Source organism: Rhincodon typus, unplaced genomic scaffold (assembly GCF_021869965.1).
Source record: "Rhincodon typus isolate 14 unplaced genomic scaffold, sRhiTyp1.1 hic_rhity00002013, whole genome shotgun sequence".
Classification (NCBI taxonomy): Eukaryota; Metazoa; Chordata; class Chondrichthyes; order Orectolobiformes; family Rhincodontidae; genus Rhincodon; species Rhincodon typus.
The window spans coordinates 1-21,423 of record NW_025967651.1 but is presented as its reverse complement, the minus strand read 5'-3'; the positions used below and the strand labels follow the sequence as shown (position 1 = coordinate 21,423).

The 21,423-nt window shown below is 42.1% G+C and overlaps 1 protein-coding gene across 1 annotated transcript; it reads left to right on the top strand.

Annotated features, from left to right (window-relative positions):
• Positions 1-326: 326 nt before the first annotated feature.
• LOC109922826 (cell division cycle 25B) lies at positions 327-21,420 on the top strand (the record flags this gene model as incomplete). The annotated part of the gene is made up of 8 exons (XM_048592909.1): positions 327-908; positions 1,381-1,454; positions 6,370-6,421; positions 9,869-9,910; positions 10,753-10,786; positions 14,391-14,507; positions 17,034-17,144; positions 21,295-21,420. Coding segments are annotated over exons 1-8 (774 nt in total), but the record flags the coding sequence as incomplete, so codon positions are not given.
• Between the last annotated feature and the right edge of the window lie 3 nt (positions 21,421-21,423).

Sequence of the window (21,423 nt, the reverse complement as noted above, 5' to 3'; positions counted from 1 at the left end):
CGCAGGCATTGGTCACTCCTTGTCACCCTGCGTGTAGGGGCGTGGCTGAGATGTGGTACCCCCCGAGGAGGTCAGACTCCTCCCCTTCCGTGCGGGATGGGGAACGCAGGGATTGGTCCCCACTCTCACGTGACGCGGAGAGGCGGGGGCGCAGCTGAAGGCTCGTCCCTCCGTCCAGATGTGACGCGCCCGGGGGCGCGGCTGGAGATCAGACCCCACCCCTTCATCTGTCGGGGGGGGGTGGGGGGAGAAGGAACGCAGGGATTGGCCGGTCGGCGTCACGTGCCCCCCGCGGCCTGCCCCCCCCCCCCCGGCCCACCCCGGAGGCGGGGCCTGCCGGCGATGTTATTTTTCGAAATAAAGGCGGTGGCGCGAGCGGTGGCTGGAGAGTGAGGCCTTCGGGGCGCCATGGAGCCGGACAGCGTTAGATAGATAGAGCGGGAGGGTGAAGGAAAGAGGGAGATTGGACAGGACCGGGCACCGCTAATGAGAAAGCCCTGGCGCCGGGGAGGGGCGGGTGGGGTGAAACGATAGGAACACGGTCCCTGACGTCTCATCCGCCGCCGCCGCCGCTCCTGCTCCAAGCCGCCCCCTTCCTCACCGCTTTTATTCCGCGGCCCCTTTCTTTTAATTTTCTTTTTAAAGGCCTCGCCGCCAAATTTTTGCAGCATTTCTTTCCTCCCTCCCGCCATGAGCGGGGTCACCAGTCCCCCCAGGCAGCCGCGCAGGAGCTTCGGCCCCGGCCAGGTCCCCGGGAGGCGGCCGCGGCCGCCGCAGCAGCCGCCGCCACCGTCCCTCCCGCTGGAGAAAGGCCGCTCATGTAAGGCCCTGTTCTCCTCCGAGCCTCCGGTGCTGTCGCCGGTGACCAACCTGGCATTGAACATGGTCAATCTGACTGGCCTGGGCAGGTAAAACAGGCGGGGGGGGTTGTTCTCTTTCTTTATTTTTCCCCCTTTTTATTTATCCCTATTTCTGTCCCTCTCTCTCTTTCTCTCTTTTCCTCTCTCTTGTCTATAATTGTCTTGGCTGATGCTCCCGACCAGGGAAGCATTGCCTTCTGTACAAAAGTAAGAGGCTGGTTAGTATTGGAGGAAGTCGTGAAGAACAAGTATTCTGCTTTATGCAGAGGTTGTCTCTGAAAACCAAAATCAATAGTGCTTAATGTGTCCTGCTGATTTGTAGGTTTTTTTATTTGTGCAATGCTCTAAATGGGACAAGCCATGCAGGAGCTAGAAGCATATGTGTCGTGGGGGGGGGGGGGGGGAATTACCAAATTTGTGCAGGTAGACCTTTTTGTTCCCCCACATGCTTCCAGCTCCTGTGTGGCTTGTCTGTGGAATTTTCAATGCTGACCTTTTTGTCTGTCTTCTACTCATCCAGCAATTGCGATACACCGAAACGCAGGCCGAGTGGGTCCCCATTACTCAAGACACTCTCATCTGATTCTGATGCAGGTTGGTACTTGAAGGGAGCCTAGGGTGGCTGGTGTTTTCTATTCAAATACTCTGAACAAGTCAGGAAGACTTCTGAAGAAGGGTCTAGGCCTGAAATGTCAGCTTTCCTGCTCCTCTGCTGCTTGCCCTGCTGTGTTCATCCAGCTTTAAACCTCATTATCTCAGATTCTCCAGCATCTGCAGTTCCTACTATCCCAGGAAAATGAAATATCCACTTACCTGGATTAGTGTGGCTCCAATAGTACTTAGAGCGGCATAGGAACAGACCCTTTGGCCAACCATGATACCTGCACGTGGCCTTTGTCCCTGTATTCCCTGCTTGTTAGTATGTCTATTAAATGTTGCTATCATATTTGCTTTTGCTACCTCTTCAGCAGCACATTCCAGGCATCTACCACATGCCTTGTGCATCTCTTTTAAACTTCCCTGTCTCTCTTTGAACCTATGCCCCCTAGTGTTTGACATCCCCATCCTGCGGGGGAAAAAGACTGGTCTAATTTATCTGTCTGTCAATCTTGTATACTTTTATCAGGTTGCCCCTCAGTCTACAATGCTGCAGTGGAAATAATCGAAGTTTGTCCAAACTCTCTTGTATGATTGATGGCAATCTAGGTAATCTTCACTGACACAAACCAGACTTGCTAATACTGGATATCGCAGCGTTGAAATTAAAATAGTCGGTGTCCAATTGTTCCTAACTATATTACTCAGTCTGGTTATCAGACACCAAGTTTATAGTTCAGAGGAGTTAACAATTTATAAATACCAACTTTAGCAGAGAAAAGCAAATAAGATTAATCTACTTAGTTTTTGCAGACTGTTGGGAATATTTACTTGGCCTAGACACTAGGCTTTTCTCAAGCTTTCAATAATTTGAAAACTGCATGTGAACTAGAAAAGCCGAAACTCCATACATCAGCTTTCACAGCCGCACTACCTTAAAGTTATAATCGGTTCAATGTTTGTATTCTTCAAGTAAGATTCTTTGGTTGGCACTGGTCTCCTTTTGCTTTTAACACCCAAACAGCTGCTGGTTCTTAAGCATAACACATGTTGGATGCTGCAATTTCTGCAGTGTTCTTAGAATAATAATCAACCTAAGGCTAACTTTCCAAGCCAGCTTCCATAAACGTCACTTGCTGAAGATCTAACTCCACTTTAGCTGACAGTTCCTATCCAAAAATAGTAGTCCCAACGTGCCAACAAGATGGACTGCAGAACCGCACCAAGCTACCTTTGACATCATGTTTCACACCTGGGCCCTTTACCGCTTGTGACCGCCTGCATCTGTTGGCTCTTGTCTTCAGTGCCTGCAAGTTGTCCTCCAAGGCACAACATCTTGACTTCACCTGTCATCATCACATCACTCACTGGGTGAAATCCTCTTCCTCCAGCACTGATCCTTACACCAACATCACAATTGTTGCACTTAACTCAATGTCTGCATCTGCATCTGCTCTCCAAATAAACACTTTTACTTGGTACCCATTCTTCCTGTAGCCCTCATTATGGAAAAAAGTTTTTGATTCATGTTGAATACTTCAGTGGGACCTGCCTTTAAATTGACGTTCATAACTGAAGTTCCTCACCAGTGGAGCCATTCTTGGAAATACCTTCTGCATGCGCCACTACCTTCTCATCATGAATTTCAGAATCTGATGCAGTACTCCAGCTGAGGCCAAAATATCTCAAATTCAACTTCACCCTTGCTCTTGTTCTCCATGCCCTTATTAGTAAAACCTAGGATACTGTGTACTTTGACTCCTGTGATCTCATGCCATCATCGGGAACTAGGTGTGCGCGCACAGATCCTTCTGCTCCTGTCCCTTTTGTAGTTTTAGGCTCTCTGCCAGACTGAAAGCTTCTGTATTGAGCTTCATCTGCCACATGATTGCCTATTCCATCAATCTGTTCTTGCCTTTTATCAAAGTTTCAGACTATCATGATATACATACATACAAGATGATCAGAGGATTAGATAGGGTGGACAGCGGGAGCCTTTTTCCTCGGATGGTGATGGCTAGCACGAGGGGACATAGCTTTAAATTGAGGGGTGATAGATATAGGACAGATGTCAGAGGTAGGTTCTTTACTCGGAGAGTAGTAAGGGCGTGGAATGCCCTGCCTGCAAAAATAGTAGACTCGCCCACTTTAAGGGCATTTAAATGGTCATTGGATAAACATATGGATGATAATGGAATAGTTTAGGTTAGATGGGCTTCAGATTGGTTTCACAGGTCGGCGCAACATCGAGGGCCGAAGGGCCTGTACTGCGCTGTAATGTTCTATGTTTTAGAATGCTTCGAAGGTGAATATTCTCCACAAACTTGAAATTATCCCTATAACCTCTTCAAAGTAAACTCTGGTAAGCTAGCTGAGCATTTTTTTTTTTTTCTGAAGAAACCCAGGTTGGCTTTCATCAACTTGTCTGTTCATGTCACTCTCCATCTGCCAAATTATTGCTACAGGAAGCTTGTCCACTGCTGACTGGCCTGCAAATGGCTTGACTTATCCTTGCATTTATAATGCAACTCCAGCCTTCTGATACTGCCTCTGTGTAAGGAGGCCTGAAAGATCATTACTGGTGCCTAGTGTGCTGACAGCCTAACCAATAGCATGGCCAACTTATCAATTTTAAATTTGTCTGGTCTCAATGTACTGCATTACTCAGTGAAGGTGGCTCATGTTGAGCACTTAAGGATGGACACCAAAAACTGGCTTTGCCAGTGATACCTTCATCCTGTGAAAGAACTTTAAACTTGCTACCTGCAATATTTTAAAACTGACTTACTCATCTGTATTTAAGCTCCCAGCCTTGGTGGATGATGGTGTGAGGGCTGAGTGGGAGTGAGACCAAAGGTTACTACTTCAAATGTGAAGGCGTTAACAAGAGTGTTTCACTTTCTTCAAGTTAGAAGCAATTTCTTGGTGTGGCTGACTGATGTACTGATCTCAGCATTTTATTTTAAATTAGTTGTAATATGCAAGTTTGTTCTTGATATTTTCAAGAAGTCTTTGTAGATTTCATTGGCTGGCTGCCAATTTGTGGTTTCCTTTTTGGTCGTTGAATGGTATCATTTGCCACACCAAGGTGGAGCTGTCATTAGCTGTTCTCCTGCCTGAGCGGCACAGTCTGCTGCAGTTCACCACAGTTACCCCAGATCATGACGACAGGGTACTGAGTGGCCTGAAAAGTGCATCGATCTCTGAACAAACAATCATTTTACATGGACAAACTATCTGGCACTACTTTAGGATGATATTTCTATTGTTAGTAAAAGCACGAGTTTGGGCTTGCAAATGGAAAAATTGGTTCCTGACTGCTCGCTGCTGAATACTGCCAGATTGTACCCTCGTGTTTCATACATACGACAGGAAAAGTCACCCTGATAAGTTTATATGATGACTTTTTTGCCTCTTTTGAGTATTTGTGCCTTGTACACACATCTAACTGCTTCTTTACTCCAATATAAATTGCTTTACATCAATTGATGAACTGTACATACACTTCACCTCTTTTATGGAATTAAATTAATCTGAGAGCAAGTAAATTCCACATGATTGAAGTGGTGAGTTCAATAGCATAAATGCATTTAACGGAAGTATGAAGATGAAAATTTTGGCTTTGGATTTTAAAGTTCTAACTCAATGTCACTAACTTGCTGCTTACTGTACAAGAATCAAACTAAGCAAGTATTATTTGCATTGCACTTTGTGTGTAATTTTATGGCTGAAAATTTGAATACCACTTCATTCTACCTGTTTCTCCACTTTTAAGGTTTCTTACAATCTGTAGAATGTTTGTGTATTTATCCTGTGACCAAACAAAGTGTACCACAACTCTTAAATTGACTTTTGATTCACTTGTCTGCTATTTTGTAATATTTCTTGGTGTCCTTCCACTAGCATCTTGCTAGGTGGCCTCCACTCCCCTTCAGCACTTCATTGCAGTAGTCATTGGATGTATGGAGTGCTTTTCCTCATTAACGGGATGAAGGTGTTGCTGGCTAGGCAGCATTTATTACCCAGAGGGCAGTTCAGAGTCAACCACACTGCTGTGGGTCTGGCATCACATGTAGGCCAGACCAGGGATGGATGGCAGTTTACTTCCCTAAAGAAAATTAGTGAACCAGATGGGTTTTTCCCAACAATTGGCAATGGATTTGTGGTCATCATTAGACCCTTAATTCCAGCTTTTAGCAAACATCTGTAGCTCAGGTTGTGGATGAGGTTGTTGACTTGCTCGCCGTGCTGAATGAGAACAAGCCAGCTCAGCGAGCAAGTCAACAATTTCATTTGAGTTGATCATAACTGTTCTTCCCATGAATAAAGAGAAATTACAACTACTGTACATTAACTTAATTTTTTTATTCAAAACGTATAGTCAAAATTCACTTGGGATTTACTTCTTACTTTGTATAAAGACAGCTGAAATCTAAAGAGATACTTGGCTTACGGGAAGGGCAAAGAAGTCCTCAATTTCTGGAATGAGGGTTTGCCCCACCAGTAGATATAGTATGAAATGCCTCTAATACAAAGGTGAAACATCTAAAATTGGGCTTAACAAGATCATTGTACAAAAAGCTCTTCTGGCCAGACTGCTTCAAACCAGGGATCTATCTTTACAGTTTGTAGTTCCTCATTTAAGACTTTTCATGAGGATTTTCTCTTACTCAAGGCTGTGAATCTTCAGAATTTTCTAGCCCCAGATGTATGTGGATGCCATGTCATTGAGTATTCAGGCAGTTTTTTATGTTGAAGGAATTTAAGAATTTAATTCTGCCTAAACTCGAATTGAATGATGGCGTTGGCTTGAAGGCCAGATAGCCTAGTCTGATTTTTTTCTTTTTTTTTTTTTATATACTTTGTACTAAGAAACAAGTAACTGATTATATTGTCCTACTTGTCTTTCCAGGGCTTTGTATGGATTCTCCAAGTCCAATGGATGAAAAGGCAATCAGTGAAACGTAAGTTTCAACTCCCTTTGGTTAAGCTTGGATGACTATTGGGCAAAGCATTAACTAAGATCGGTAACTAATAGAAATTTTGTACTAGTTGCTAGTGAGCCTGCTCCTGTGTTTGAGTATCTGTGTATACTGATGGCTTGTGTTTTGCAAATTCTGAAGTGACCAGAATGTTTTGCTGCTTTCACACTGGCTATATATTAAATCCACTTTCTACCTTGAGTTTACTGATTCTGCAGGTACTTGTGTGGTTTTCCCCCCATCAGTCAGACTTTCTGACTTCTATTTCTATATTCCTGGGCTCTTTGCTGCATTAGCAATATTTCCACTGAGATTTTTATCTCCAGCCAAGGTATGTGCTTTGTATAATGGGAAATTGCTCATTACTCTTGCTATATAAACATTCAATTTCAAAATGGTGGCCTTTTTGTTTCACTTTCACTTCATGCTTTATCCTCCAGTTCCAGATGTCATTTTGAGGTGCCTTGCTAGAACATGGGTAGAATTTTGGATAAAAAGTTGAATAGTTCTGTTGCAAAGCATCCAGTTGAGCACCATTTTATTCTTGCCTCATGAGCAAATCTTTATGGAAGAGGATTGCTCTGCAACGAATGGGGCAAAGGTAAGGCATCCCTTTCCAGCTATGTCCAGTTGCACTCTGGTACTACCTAGCTGTAACTCAATTGTGACCATGCTCTGTCGTCTTGCTTTTTGGTTCCTAATCAGCCACGCTGTATATGCCTGCCTTCAGTCAGACTGGAAGAAATAATTAGCTTTAATGCTACTTGTGACTTGGTGTTTTTATTCCCGTTGAAGGTTCCAGCCATTAAGAGGATTTGAATACTTAAAGGAAATTGTACATTGTCTGTGGTTTTCTTTTTTGCTTGTACTGTGTACATTGTCCTTTTTATTAATAACTAATTAACTGGGCCTGGATATGTCGAAGTGTATGAACTGAGGTGTGAAGTTTGTGCTCTGTTTTGTAGTAGTTTCTTTGTTCCGTGCAGTCATGCCCTATTTCCTCGGAGAATTCCTTTTATCTGTCTTAAATCAGCACCCCTTTGAGTGTGGATAACTAATGACTTAAGATCTTGAAGCAAGGGATCCCTATTTCCAGTGTAGAGCACCAAAATTCCATCTGCATGAAATCCAGAGTTTACGTATTCAGGTCAACTGATGAAGGTAGAAATGCTGTTTTTGTTTTTTCAGAATGTAGCCTGGGCTTTGTGCAGATGTCGCCAGCTAACAGTGCTCTGCTCCTATGATGCTGCTTGGCCTGCTGTGTTCATCGCCTTTGTAACAGTGCTCTTGTTTCTTTACTGTCTGTGATTTCAGTGGTGTTTTATTTCAAATCTATCAGCAACAAATAGCAGATGTTAATTCCCTTCAAAAACCAATACTTTTGCTTCTCAAGTTCTCAATTTTCTACCTATCCTGTCCCATCCCATCCTTTTTAATTGCAAACACTTTTTATCTCTTTTAACTGGACTGGAACATCCAAGAAAATCTGTTGTTATCTCCAACATCTAATGATCTTTAGTACAACTTGTTAAGAATAGAAACTTTTATCATTGCCTCTTGACTTTTGTGACCCTAGTAAAAATTGGTTTCTCGTGACATCAGATTGATGAAACGACTGACCAACTCAGATGCAAGTGGTGACCAAATCTTGAATCAGTGGTACAGATCATGCAATTTGTAGGTCTTCCAGTTTTGAAACTATATTGGGATTTTTGGATAAATGTTTTCAGTCAGGATCTGTCTGACCAGGGTAATGTGGGCAAATGCTGTCTCGGCTCAACAGGGAGCCTTGTTGCTGTCACTGATGTCCTTGTATAAATTTGGCTTTTTTAACCTGTTACCCTAGGATTCTACCCTTTTGAGACAGGGTTGTACAGGTGCTGCGGAAGTGTCAAGTTAAATTGTCATTCCACCTGCAACTGTTTATTGCTAGTGATGACCTCTGCTATGTTTGTTTCCAATGGAGCTGTTTTCTTTGAGGAACCTGCTACTTTTTTCACTTTCTGTATAAAAATAGGCGAGTTACATATTCTGAAGTTGTAACTAGTATATGTTGGTGCACCAGCCACTAGTCTGGGCTTGACTTTGAGCAGCAGCATGGTTTTTATTTCTTGTCTCTCCTGTAATTAATGACACGAGACTGTGTTTTGATCTCACTGACCAGTTTCACCACAGTTCAACTAGACTAGAGCCAGGGAATACTTTAGCTTCTCATCCGCCTCAGATGCTGTTTTAATACCTGTAAGCCTATGCCTTATTCTATGCTGAACACTATCTCTTCGGTTCAGTACTTATTTTTATTCAAATGTTTTTAAGCCACTGGCTTATTGTAGTTGTTTCATTCTAAACTTGCTGTTGCTACTCCTCCTAATCACTTACGTTTCCTTTGTATTGTAGCAACAATTTTTGGAAGCTACCTTTTTGCCAACTTTACAGTTACAGAACTGTAGGTTATAATAATCCAGTTTAAGTTGCTTTTAAAATGAGGATTTAACATATTTTGTGTCCTGATTGAAGTATAGGCAAACTCAAGCAGCTTTAGTGAGTTATCGATTTAACTCTCTTCCTAATGAAGAGGTCAAAAGAATTCTCTTGTACTGCTATCTGCAAGCTAATGCAATAAACTCTCAAAGAGACTTCCATTTTAATTGTGGGGTGAGTGCATGTATAGCCCCATCTGTTGCTAGCTCACTGTCTTAGACTGCTGTGTATAGTTGGTAGCACATGTTGAAAGGAAAAAGGTTATCTCTTCTGCTTGACTAATTCTGTGCTGTCTTTGTTATGCCACACTTGTCTTCCTGATTGTGGCACTGATTAAATGCTGTCAGCTGTAGGGTCAGCCCTTAGAACTCCTCCTGGATGGCATATGGTGACTGAGGCTAATCTTGGTCCCAGACAAAGGGATTGATTTGCATACAGGTGGCAAGCAGTGAGTCCAAGAAGCCATCCTGTGAATATGGTAATGTCAATTTTGACCCCATTCATTTGAGCTGAGGGTGTTTGGAATCCTTATGCTTTGTAGAATGCCTATATTCATAACACTTCAAGGTTCATATGCTAGTCATGGACAGATGTGAAGCCACCATGTAATTAAGTATTAAAGGTGTCATGAGTTTAACCAGTGGTGAATATAGTGCTATCTACCAATATTAAAACAAGCTTTTGAAATGGTGAATGTGCTTTTTTAGATGGGGTTTCAAATGCATGTCTTTTGACCAATGTTACATGAAACTGTGGTTTTGAAATAATGGAACCTCAACTTGGTTTATCCTTAATACACCCTTTAAACCCAAGCTGTAATGGTTAATTCATTGATAACTTGCCCGATTATTGCCATGACTTTTTAAAAGTTGCTTTCATTTGATAGTTTATACTGATAGCTACGAGTGTTAATGGAACAATGAGCTAAAGTTTGTTACTTTCTTACAGGTTTGAAAAAGCAATATTAGAATCTGGAAAAGTGATTGCCAAGTAAGTAAGCCTCAGGCTTGAAGTAACCTTTTAACTACAGAGGTGCTAAAATGTATGCATTGTGAAATGGCCTTGAGTTTATCCTCTAGTGGGGCTCCTGAGATTGCTGACATGGCTTTATTTGAATTTTGAGGCTGCTGTTTTTCTAGTGATTTAGTTGAATTATCTAATGGTCTTAAATTTTATTATTTTTCAGTCATCTTTCCTGCTGTGACTGCTGTTGCATTCAGCAACTCTTTGTTCCTCTTTTTGTCGCCCTCCCAAGCTAAACAGACTTTTAAACTGTTCTTCATCCTTGCTATGTTTTAAGTGGTTTCTCCTCCCAGTCTGGGGCGATGGTGGTTTGATATCTGTCAATCCCGATGCACACTCCACTGGAGTTGATGAATAACTAGGATAAGTTCTTTATAAGGTGGTGACAGCGGCAGAGAGGGTCACCATTCTCTAACAAGGTTTGTAGCTTTCCCCTCTTCCCTCATTGTGATCTTGACTGACTAGGAGGAACCTGTTACTGCTGGTAGTATAGGCTTTAAAAGGACCAGGAAAACACTTTTTGTAGCTATCTGATTCTTGGCGCACTGTTTACTCATCAGGCCAATACATCCAATCAAGCTTGATGATTAGATGAACTCAAATTGATATTTGGTACTATTCAAACATAACTAAGCAGACTTTAAGCCATCTTGTCTCTAGTGGCAATTTTTTTTCCAGAAAGTTGTGTGGCCTGCTAACTAAAGGTTGGTTGATTATACTGATGGCGAGGAAGCCAAAAGGGGTAGAAGTTTAAGTTGGCCAATTTTGACATTGTGTTTTGTTAACAATCTTTCTATCCTGTTTTGCAGAAAATTCCCCATAAGAAGAATAAACTCCCTCCCGGTGAGTCCTTTCACTGGATACTGGTTTGCTTACACACCTCGTAGACCATGGCTTCTAAAACTTGAAATTTTAGAACCAGTTCTTGTTGCAGGCTTGGTACTTTTAAAGCATGCTGCATATGCTGTGGTGGCAATCAATACAGGCTACCATTAATAACATTAGCCTTTTCATACCCATAAGGTTTTAATAGTGAAATATAAGCTAGTTGTACAGTGGTACAATAATGGGATTGAGTAGCACCTAGGCACTAGTTTACAGAACAGTATAGTTAGTATTCCTTAGATTCTAGCTCAAGGGACCATCTTGTTAGCTCTAAATTTTAAAAAGTTGTTTAGTTGCTAGTGTAAAAAATGCAGTTAGCAGAATAGTATGTTTCTCTTGGAATGTGGGAAATAAGTTTGAATGCCTGTCTGTATCTACAAGAAATGTCCAAGTACAGCTCTTGCCCAATCATCTAGATTGGGTAGAGTGGCAGTTGGAGCATGCAGGAGGCAGAAAGAATCAGAGTTTGAGACATGATCCCACCTAAGGGGCAGGGGTCCATTGTGGCTATCTGCCTAAAAGTATACTGTTGAGTGGGGGGTGGGGAAAGTGTTCACCTGTCAGAATGGTGACAGGAGTCTGTGTGCCAACCATGCTGCTGTTCTAAACTAATCTGAATGTTAACTGGTGGTCAGATTTCTTGCCTTCAACTTCCCCTAGTGCACAAATGGTGAGTCAAAAAAGCTGTTCCTGTGCTATTCTATTGATCTGAATTTTTCCCATCCCATGAAGAATGCTCTATTTGACAAGTGAGGAAGGACATTAATCTTATGATTCATTCATGTGGATCAGAACAGAGTTTCCTGGTGGCTTTATAAAACTGTTATTTCCAGTTTCTTAATGCACAGTGCACAAATGAAGAATGAAAGAGCATACACTCCATGTGGTTTATCATGGTGCATCAATGTGCAGCTGCTTGTCAGAATTGTCACAGTTGATGTAACCACCAGCTGACTACATACACTTGCTTGAAATTCACTCCAGAAAAACAATGACAAGACTAGAAGGAAGCATTGAACTTTCTTGTGCTTTTAACAATTCTAATTTGATTTAGAATCAAAACGTGGATGCCAGAGTGGGCTGCTGCCAATTGAAAACCACCTTCCTCCATCGAACATATTCAAGTGACAGATGCCTAGAGATGTTAAGTGGCATTGCTTCCACAACCACCTGTGGTAGAAAAACCACAAGTTTATCACTTTTTCAGGAAAGAAATTTCTTCTAATCTCAGACTGAATTGGCTTCTGTATCCTGACACCATAACCCTTGTTCTGGATTCTTGGCCAGGAGAAATCGCTCCTGTGTCCAGTTGAGCAATACTGTCAGAATTTTATGAATAAGATCCCCTGACATTTTCAAATTCTGCTGAATAAAAGTCAAGTTGATCTAATCTCTTGTGTTATAAACCTACTATCCCACAAATCAGTCTGGTGAACCTTCACTGTGCACTCTGACAATGCCCCTTCTTAGGTAAGGGGACCAAACTATGTACAAGGTGTGTCCTGAGGCCCTACGCATTTGCAATATAACTTCTTTGCTCCTGTACTCTAACCCCTTGCAATGAAGCCCAACATGTCATTTGCCTCTTAATTGTCTTTCATTTATGGGACATGATCATTTTATGGCTGGTGTGTTGAGGATAGTGAAGTCAGGCTGCATTGCTGTGGGTATAGAGTTGCATATAAGCTGGAGCAGCTGAGAATAGCTGGCCTTTAGGGAAGGAAATTGAACCAGAGGGTTTCAGCTACAATTGTTGTTGCATGTTTGACAATATACAGCTTTTATTCCAGATTTTTAATGAATTTAAATTCTTCTATCTGCCATGGTAGAATTTGAACCCATATCCCCAGAACACCTACATTTCTAGATTGCTAGTCTAGTGATGACAACACTCCCATCTGCACACTTGCTTTCTGTGACTGGTCTGAAAGACATCAGCTTCCTCTTTCTGTACGTCAACACTTTTCCAGTCTATCACTATCTAAATAATACATTGCTACTGGTGTGTTCTTATGCTGATGTGGACAACTTCATTTTATGTTGCAATGTATTTGTGAATCATCCACTGATTAAATTAATGTCATTCCAAAGTACCAAACCTTAGAAGGCATTGGTCCTGCTGTGTGCAAACAATCCAGCTGTACAGATTTCATTTTCCCCCTAAATTGGTCGTAATGCCTCAATCTTAATCCTTCACCCTACCTTCTGCACCATCCCAATAATTCAAATGATTTGTTCCCACTTACAAATGCTAGTGCTGTTATAGTATGAAACGAGCAGTAACACTTAAGACTGAAACTACAAATCTGGGCTATTATCTGGAGATGGAATTCTAATTCCATAACAGTTGAATTTAAATTTCATTTGTATAGGAATGAAAATTGTGAGTTTGTAACAAACAGGTATGTTAACAAATATCTCTCCAGAGAAAAATATTGGCTTGCCTTTGACTGCGCTTCCACACTACCATCTGAACTGACTTAAACTAAGGTCACTTACAAGTGGGCATAAGCGTAGGAACAAGAGCAGCTAGTGCACGCCACAACTGAGTTCAACTAAGGCTGATCAAACACTTGAATACTCTCTTTCGTGTACACCATCCTGATGGTCCATACAAGTAATCAGAAATCTGTCAACCTCTTCCTTAAACATACTCTCACTGAGCCTCCACAGCCCTCTGTGGTAAAGACTTAAACGCTTGCACCCCTAAATTGTAAAAACAAAATTCTGCATCTCTGATCTAAGTGGTGCCCCCACCTTACTTTTATGGTATCGCTTGGCTGTGCACCCTCTCCAACCAGGGGAAGTGCATTATTTACATCTATCTTCTCTCCCTTCGGTATTTTGAAGATGCATGCAGTCACCTCAGTTTTAAACTCTAGAAAATCCAGGCCTGGTTTGCCCAGTCTCTCCCTTCACGAGGCAGTGTAGTAAACCTTTGCACTCTCTCTGGCAATAATCTCTCCTGAGATAGAGACCAAAACTGCACAGAGTAGTCCAGTTGTAGTCTAACCAAGCTCCTACACAATTGAAGTAAGATTTTAAAGGCAACACTCCTTGATTCAAATCCTCTTGCAAGAAAAGCTTGCATTCCATTAGGCTTCTGAATAGCTTGCTGAACTTCATGTCATAAAGACATGAAGGCTAACCAGGAGACCTAGGTTCTTTTGTACATGTGCTTTCTTTTTAGGAAATACTCTGCACATCTGATCTTCCTAACAGTGGATCACTGCCATTGTTTTCCAATATTCTCTTCATGCCTTTTAGACCACTTACCTTGCAAATGAAGTGCATTCAGATTTTTTTGATAAATGGCTTACTTTGCCAGCGCTGCCCATGTCCGATAAATTTGTAAAATAACTGAAGCACTAGTAGACCATAATGAGCTTTTGACATTAAAGGATACCTTGTCATCCATGGATTGCAATTGACTAATCATTCTAGGTCCTCTGACAGGAGATTGTGAACTAGGCTACTGTAGAAATGACTTCTGCATTTGGCATTTCAGTATATTGACCATATAATTAGAAAAGTAGATGTTAAGCTATTTGCTTATTTCTAGATGAGACTTCTAGGATCCAGTCCTGCATTGAAGTCAAGCCAGTGTAATTCTCTGGATTCAGAAGTGTTTCATGAAGGAAGTGGTGGTATCCTCACAACTGACAAGAACAAAGAAAACGTAAGTTCCTTAACTCTGACAAATGTTTTGCTTTAAATGTAAATCATTTGAATGATGATTTTTTGAGGCAACCAACAGGAGTCTAACTTAAAACTGAACCTTAAGAATGCCAGTGCTTTTGTTTTGGGAATGTTGATAGTGCAGGGCACTAACATCACTGCATGTGATATCAACAAACAGCTGGAGACAATGGATACTGTAAAGGCTATGGGTTTTGGCAAGAGTACTACAGACTTGTGTTCCAGAGCTTGCTGCTCCACTAGCCAGCTGTTCCAGTATGGTTAAAACACTGGCATCTATCTAACAATGTGTAAAATTGCCCAGGCACGTCCTGTATGTAAAAAGCAGGAAGAATCCAACCCGGCCAATTACTGCCCCACTAATCTACTCTGGGTCATGTACAGTGCAATTGAGCAGCAGCTGCTCAGTGATGCCCAGTTTGTGTCCTGTCAGGGCCACTCAGTTCCAGACCTCATTACAGCCTTGGTTTAAACATGGGCAAAAGAGCAGAATTCCAGGGGTGAGGGGATACCTTCATAGTTAGGAATTCTGATACCACTCCCTGACATGCTGTGTAGCAGCAGTGTGTATTATCTACAAGATGCACTGCAGAAATTCAGATCTCCAACAGCACTTTCCAAACCCACAGTTCCTTTCTCCTAGAAGGGCAGTAGATAACTTCCTGTCCAAGCCACTCGCCATCCTGACTTGAAATATATTGCTGTTCCTTCACTGTCACTGGATCAAAATCCTGGAATTCTTTCCCTCATGGCATTGTGGGTCAATCCATGGCAGGTGGGCTACAGCAGTGCAAGGCAGCTCACCACTACCTCAAGGGCAGTTAAGGATGGTATAAATGCTGGCCAGTCAGTAATGCCCATGTCCTGCAATTGAACTAAAAAGCATTCAGTCATAGCTTCCACAATCTCAGTTTGGATTCAGCCAGGTTCATTAGGCTCATGACATCATTACAGCCTTAGTTCATAGATGACCAAAAGAGTTGACCTCCAGAAGTGAGGTAGGAGTGACTGCCCTTTTCAAGGCTGCATTTGACCAAATATCCAAATTTGGCAAGGTCTTGACAATAACTGGGCTTGGGCTGAAAAGTGACAAGTAGCATTCGTGCCACAAATACCAGACTGACCATGCCCAATTGGAGGATCTGACTGTTGCCCATCACCTTCAAGGAGAGGTGATGACATATTGTTACAGTATTAATCCAAATCCTAAGTATGTTATGAACACCCAGAACATCTGGGCAGACAGTGGAATTTGAATTTTATGAAACAATTTATTTACTGGACAAACTATTTGATTACCAATTTCCTGTAGGGAAGGGAATTCGTGTCCTTTTCTGATCTAAGTGTGATTCCAATCCTACAGTATTGTGGTTAACTCCTTCCCTCTTTGGGAAATGAGGGACAAGTAGTAGATGCTGGCCTAGGCTGTGATGCCCACATCCTGTGAATAAACCTTTTTGATTTTTAAAAAAAAAAATCAGTCGCAGAATTCCTAACTATCAATGTTCTGAGGGTTATTCACCAAAAAAAACTGGACTAAGCATATGATGCTCAAGCTACAAAAGCAGGTCAGCGGCTAGGAATCCCGCGAAGAGGCACTCAGTCTGTCTACTGCTTAAAGTACCGCTTAGTGTGATGAAACACACTTCTCTAGAAGCAAGCAGCTTGAACATCTCTATAGCTTTGTGGATAGTGTTTGCAGCCTGCTTGAGTGGCATGTCATCCACCACTGTTCAGCAGTGTACTTCCTTCAGGATGCACTTAAGGATTCACCAAAGCTTGTTTGACAACACCTTCCTGTGATCTAAACAAAAAATAAGCCTGAAGAAAACTGACTCACTTTTTTTTTCCCCTCCTTCAGTTGCTGTAAGCTGTGACTTAGGAAGGTCACTGACTTATAGATGTGTGAACCAGTCAGTGTCTCCTACAAACCTATGAAGGCATCTAGAAAGGAAGATTGAGAAGTATTGTTTTGATCAACGAGAGCCACTTGAGAGCTGATCAGGATCTACTGTTTGTTTTTCCCAGTCCTTTCCTCCATTCGTGAACGCTTTTTCCTTTTGGATCTAAGGCTGGATTAGGTTTAACCAGGGGTTTACCTGCTGATGGCTTGTAAATGTTTACCTGAAGCTAGGGTCTATTTAGTCATCCATGAGTACAGAAATCTGGTCTCTGCTTTGTCAACCTGTGTTTAAAGGACATGAAAATCAGGAATTTTGCATAATTTCAAAATTTTTAACTGTTTCTTTGGGTTGTAATTTTAACTTCAGACTTCAGCTTGAGTGCTGTTTAGGTTAACTTCACGCCTTATGACAATGGGTTAAAGGTGTTTGTGGTTCAAATGCTGCTTTGCTATGTTTGTCTGTAATCAACCCAGTGGTGCAATAATCTGAAATTAGACTGTAGCTTGCTTCCAAATGGGTAATTGGGAGAAAATTGCAGATAGATGGGCTCTTAACTGCTTGCTTTTTGCAAATGAATTCACCTTGTTTCTGTCTTTTCACAGGAAGGATTTGAGTTCAAAAAGCCAGTTCATCCAGTTTCTCGAAACCGTCTCTGTACCTTCTCTAGTGGGAATAGACAGGATCAGAGACCGAGCTCTGCACCTGCATTAATGGCAAGTAACAGAATTTTTAACTACAACTCTTGGTACAAAGAGAAGTTGCTTAGCTTTTGCATTCAGAAAGACAACAGCAAACGCATCAAATGATAACTCTGTACTACAAGTGAGTTGGCTGGCTATGGCACTGCTACAGCATTGCTACTCAAATGAAATTCCACAAGCACTTTATACAAATTGCACACTTATGCAGGGATCTGTTGTCTACAAATATCATTAACACAATGCACAGGTCCAACAATTGGAAGTGTTTGCAGACAGTGTTCAAGCCTTGTGCCTTTTAATTGCTTGGAAGATTGGAAAACCTATAATTCCCTGTTGCTTGCTTAATGACGATCTCCAGTAATCACTCAACAAGCACACCTTTTTCTCTTGTGGTATGAATTGTCTTAATTGGCAATCCTGAAATGAATAGCTTCAACGCATCTCAAATTGTTACTTTTTTAAAAAAAAAAGTTGAAAGATTTTAAACAAGAAAATGTACACGTTTTACAGGTGGGGACAAGAGAACTTAGTGTGAACAGGGGAAAATGGCAGAATATAAACAATTCTGAATACATGCAGGGAATTTATCAAATAGGTGACTGAGGGACTTGTGTAACTGAAGAGCTTTCAGATCAGTATTAGTGGAGGTGTGCTTAAAATTGGTTGGGTCAAGGATTGATCAATCTTGTGAAGCAGATGAACTTATTTTCCTGCTGACTGGAAAATGCAAATGTAAATCCAATAAGAAGGGAGATGGGGCAGTGGTAAACTACAGCCCTGTTGTCTGTGTAGTAAGGTAAAGGCCTGACTAGCAGACAGGATGTGATAATTGAGTATTTAGAAATTGAAAAATTGGGCAGGGTTAGCATTGATTTACAGAGAGATCCTCTTTGTTTGTGTTAGTCTTCTACAACCTGTGGATGTAACGTAAGATAATAAGAACTGCAGATGCTGGAGTCAGATAAGTGTGGAGCTGGAGGAACGCAGCAGACCAGGCAGCATCAGAGGAGCAGGAAAGTTGATGTTTCAGGTCAGGACCCTGCTTCAGAAAATCTTCAGATTTCTGAAGTTGGGTCCTGACCTGAAAAGTCAACTTCCCTGTTCCTCTAGCTCCACACTGTGTTATCTGTGAATGTAGCATATTTTGGATTTTCAGAAGACTTTGCTAAGGTCTCACCAGTTAGTGAATTTTAGTGTGCCCATCTTAGGTGGGAATATACTGCTTTTGTGTTTGAGATTGATAGAGCCCAGACTATAAATAAACTGATCCATCTCAGCATGGCAGGTTATCAGTGGGGGACTGTAAATCAGTGCAAGTCCAAACAACAAATGGTTTAAATGTGGATATTTCAGATCTTGCTGATGACACCAAACTGTGCAGGGGTGCAAGTTGGTTGCAAGAAGATTTCAACAGGATTTGGGTCTATGTGAATGGGTTAGCTCATGACAAGTGGAATATAATAATTTTTCTCTTCTGTGCAATAAACAAAGGTAGTACACTGAAATGAGGGGTTAACTCAACTAATATTCTGGTGACTTGGGTTCAAAGTCTGCCATTGAAGATGGTAGAATTGAATTAAATCTGGAGTTAAGAATCTACTGATGACCATGAGTCCTTTGTGAATTGTTGGGAAGAAGCCCATTTGGCAGTGGGAAGGAAATCTGCCACGTGTGACTCCAAGCACAATGTGTTTGATGCTCAACTTCCCTCAAACAGCCACTCATTTGTAGCAATTGCTCTGAAGTCTTGGATGAAATTGGATGGATGACCTGGCAGTTGTCAATAACAGTACTGGTAGTGTGACCATTGCACAATCTTTGTGGAGAAAATGTCCAACCTTATTTCAAATAACCTCCATGTTGTGTGGTGCCATCACAGTTGGATAAGACAGACTATATTGGAATATATTCTAACAACTCAAGACTGGACATCTGTGAAGCACTCTGGGCTATCAGCAACAGAATTGTACTCCAGCATAATCTCCATCACCTCCATGGCCTGGCATGTCCCTCACCCAACCATGATCATCCAGTTGGGAATCCACCCTGGTTCAATGAGTGCCAGAGGGCATGCAAGGTGCAGCACCAAGCATTCCTAAAAATGAGGTGTCAACCATGTGAAGCCTCAACAGGAATGCTAGTATGCTAAACAAAAGCATAAGCAGCAAGTTACAAACTGAGCTAAGTTTGCAGTCCTGCCATGTCTGTTGTGACTGGACAATTAAACAACTTGCTGGCTGAGGAGGCTCCACAATGTCCCCACAATGATGGAATAGCCCAACACAACAGTGCAAAAGATATGGTAGTGGAAGCAGTTGTAGCAGTCTACAGTCAAGTGCCAAGTGAGTGGAATGGCAGACTTGGACCATGACCCTGATCACTGATGCCCAGTTTGGGTTCTACCATGCTGCTTCTGACCTCATTATAGCCTGAATTTAAACATGGACAAAAACTGAATTCCAGAGGTGAGATGAGTGATAGCCCTTGACATCAAGGCCACATTTGTGTGGCATCAGGGAGCTGTAGCAAAACTGGGAAGGCTGGGGTTTGGTGGTGGTGGTGGGGGGGTTGCAGGGGGTGGGTGTCCATCTTACCATGTAGGAAGATAGTTGTGTGAAGGTCAGTCATCTCATTTCTAGGACACCTGTGCAGGTGTTCCTCAGGGATTATCCTGGGCCCAACAATCTTCAGCTGTTTCATCAATAGTCTTCCCTCTATATTGTAAGGTCAGAAGTAGGGATGTTTGTCTATGCAGTGTTCAGCATCTGTGACTCTTCAGATAATGTAGCAATCCATGTTGAAATGCAACAGGATATTGCTTGGGCTGACAAGTAACACTTATGCCATGTGCTGGCCAATGATCACCTCTGATAAGAGACAATCTAACCACTGTCCTTTGACATTCAATTGTTACCTTCATTGAATCCCTTGTTATCAACATTCTTGGGTCTACCATTGAACAGAAACTCAACTGGACTTGCCAGATGAGAACACTAGCTACAAGAGCAGGTCAGAAGCTTGGGGTTCTATGGCAAGCTACATGCCTGACTACCCAAAGCCTGTCTGCCATCTGCAAGGCACAACCAAGGAGTGCTGAATACTCTCCACATGTCTGAATGGATGCAGCTCCAACAAGATGCTTTTTATTAATCACTTGTGGGATGTGGGTGCTGCTGGTTGGCTTGACACCATCCAAGACACTTTGGGTTTCCTGATTTGGCACTCCATCCACCATTTCCTCAGTAGCATCCGTTTACTGTCTACAAGATGCGCTGCTGAAATTTGCCAAAGGTCCTCGGACGGCACCTTCTAAATCCATCACCTATCATCTAGAAGGACAGGGGCACCAGATATACAGGAACATCACTTGCAAGTTGCCCTCCAAGCCCACCCATCCTGATTTGGGAATATCACCATCCCTTCTCTGGCTCAAAATTCTGGAATCCCATCCCTACAGTAGTGAGTTGACGTACAGCATTTGAATTGCAGTTCAAGAAGGCAGCTCACCACCACCTTGAGGGCAACTATGGATGGGCAACAAATGCTGGCCTGGCCAGGTGTTGCTGGCTGGCTGGATGGTGGCATTGGTCAGCATTGCTGCCTTAGTGCCAGGATCTGGGTTCAATTCTAGCTTCAGGTGACTGTGGAGTTGGCACACTCTTTTTTTCCCCTCCATGTCTGTGGGTTTCCTCTGGGACTAAGGAAACCAGAGCACCAAAGTTGTGCTAGTCAGGTGGATTGGCCATGTTAAATTGCCCGTAGTGTTCAGGGATATGCAGGTTAGGTTAGACAGGGGGAATACAGGGTGATAGGGAAAAGGGGTGAGTCTGGGTGGGCTGCTCTTGAGAGTTGGTGTGGACTTATTGGGCTGAATGGCCTGTTTCCACACTGGGAATTCTATGAATATTTGTCCCACAAGTGAATAAAAGCAATTGCATCTGTTTTCTGGAGAATACGAATTGTACCAGTGCTTTTGTGACATTTTTGCCTGTTACCTCTGATCTTGAGGTGCTGATTTTAATTTTGTCTATTGGAAAAACTCAATTTTTTTTTTAATATTTACTGCTAAATGATCAACCCCTATTATACAAATTTCTGGATTGAGTGAATCTAATTTTTATCTTAAACCATGAAAATATCAACCTTTGTTTTGTCACTTTAGTTTTTGCCTCGTACGGGTGATACATCAGCTGATGTTAGTAGTCCAATCCTTCTACGCAGATCATCACTAACCTCATCAGTTGATGATGAAGATGATGGGTTTTTGGAGTTGCTTGATGAAGATATTGAG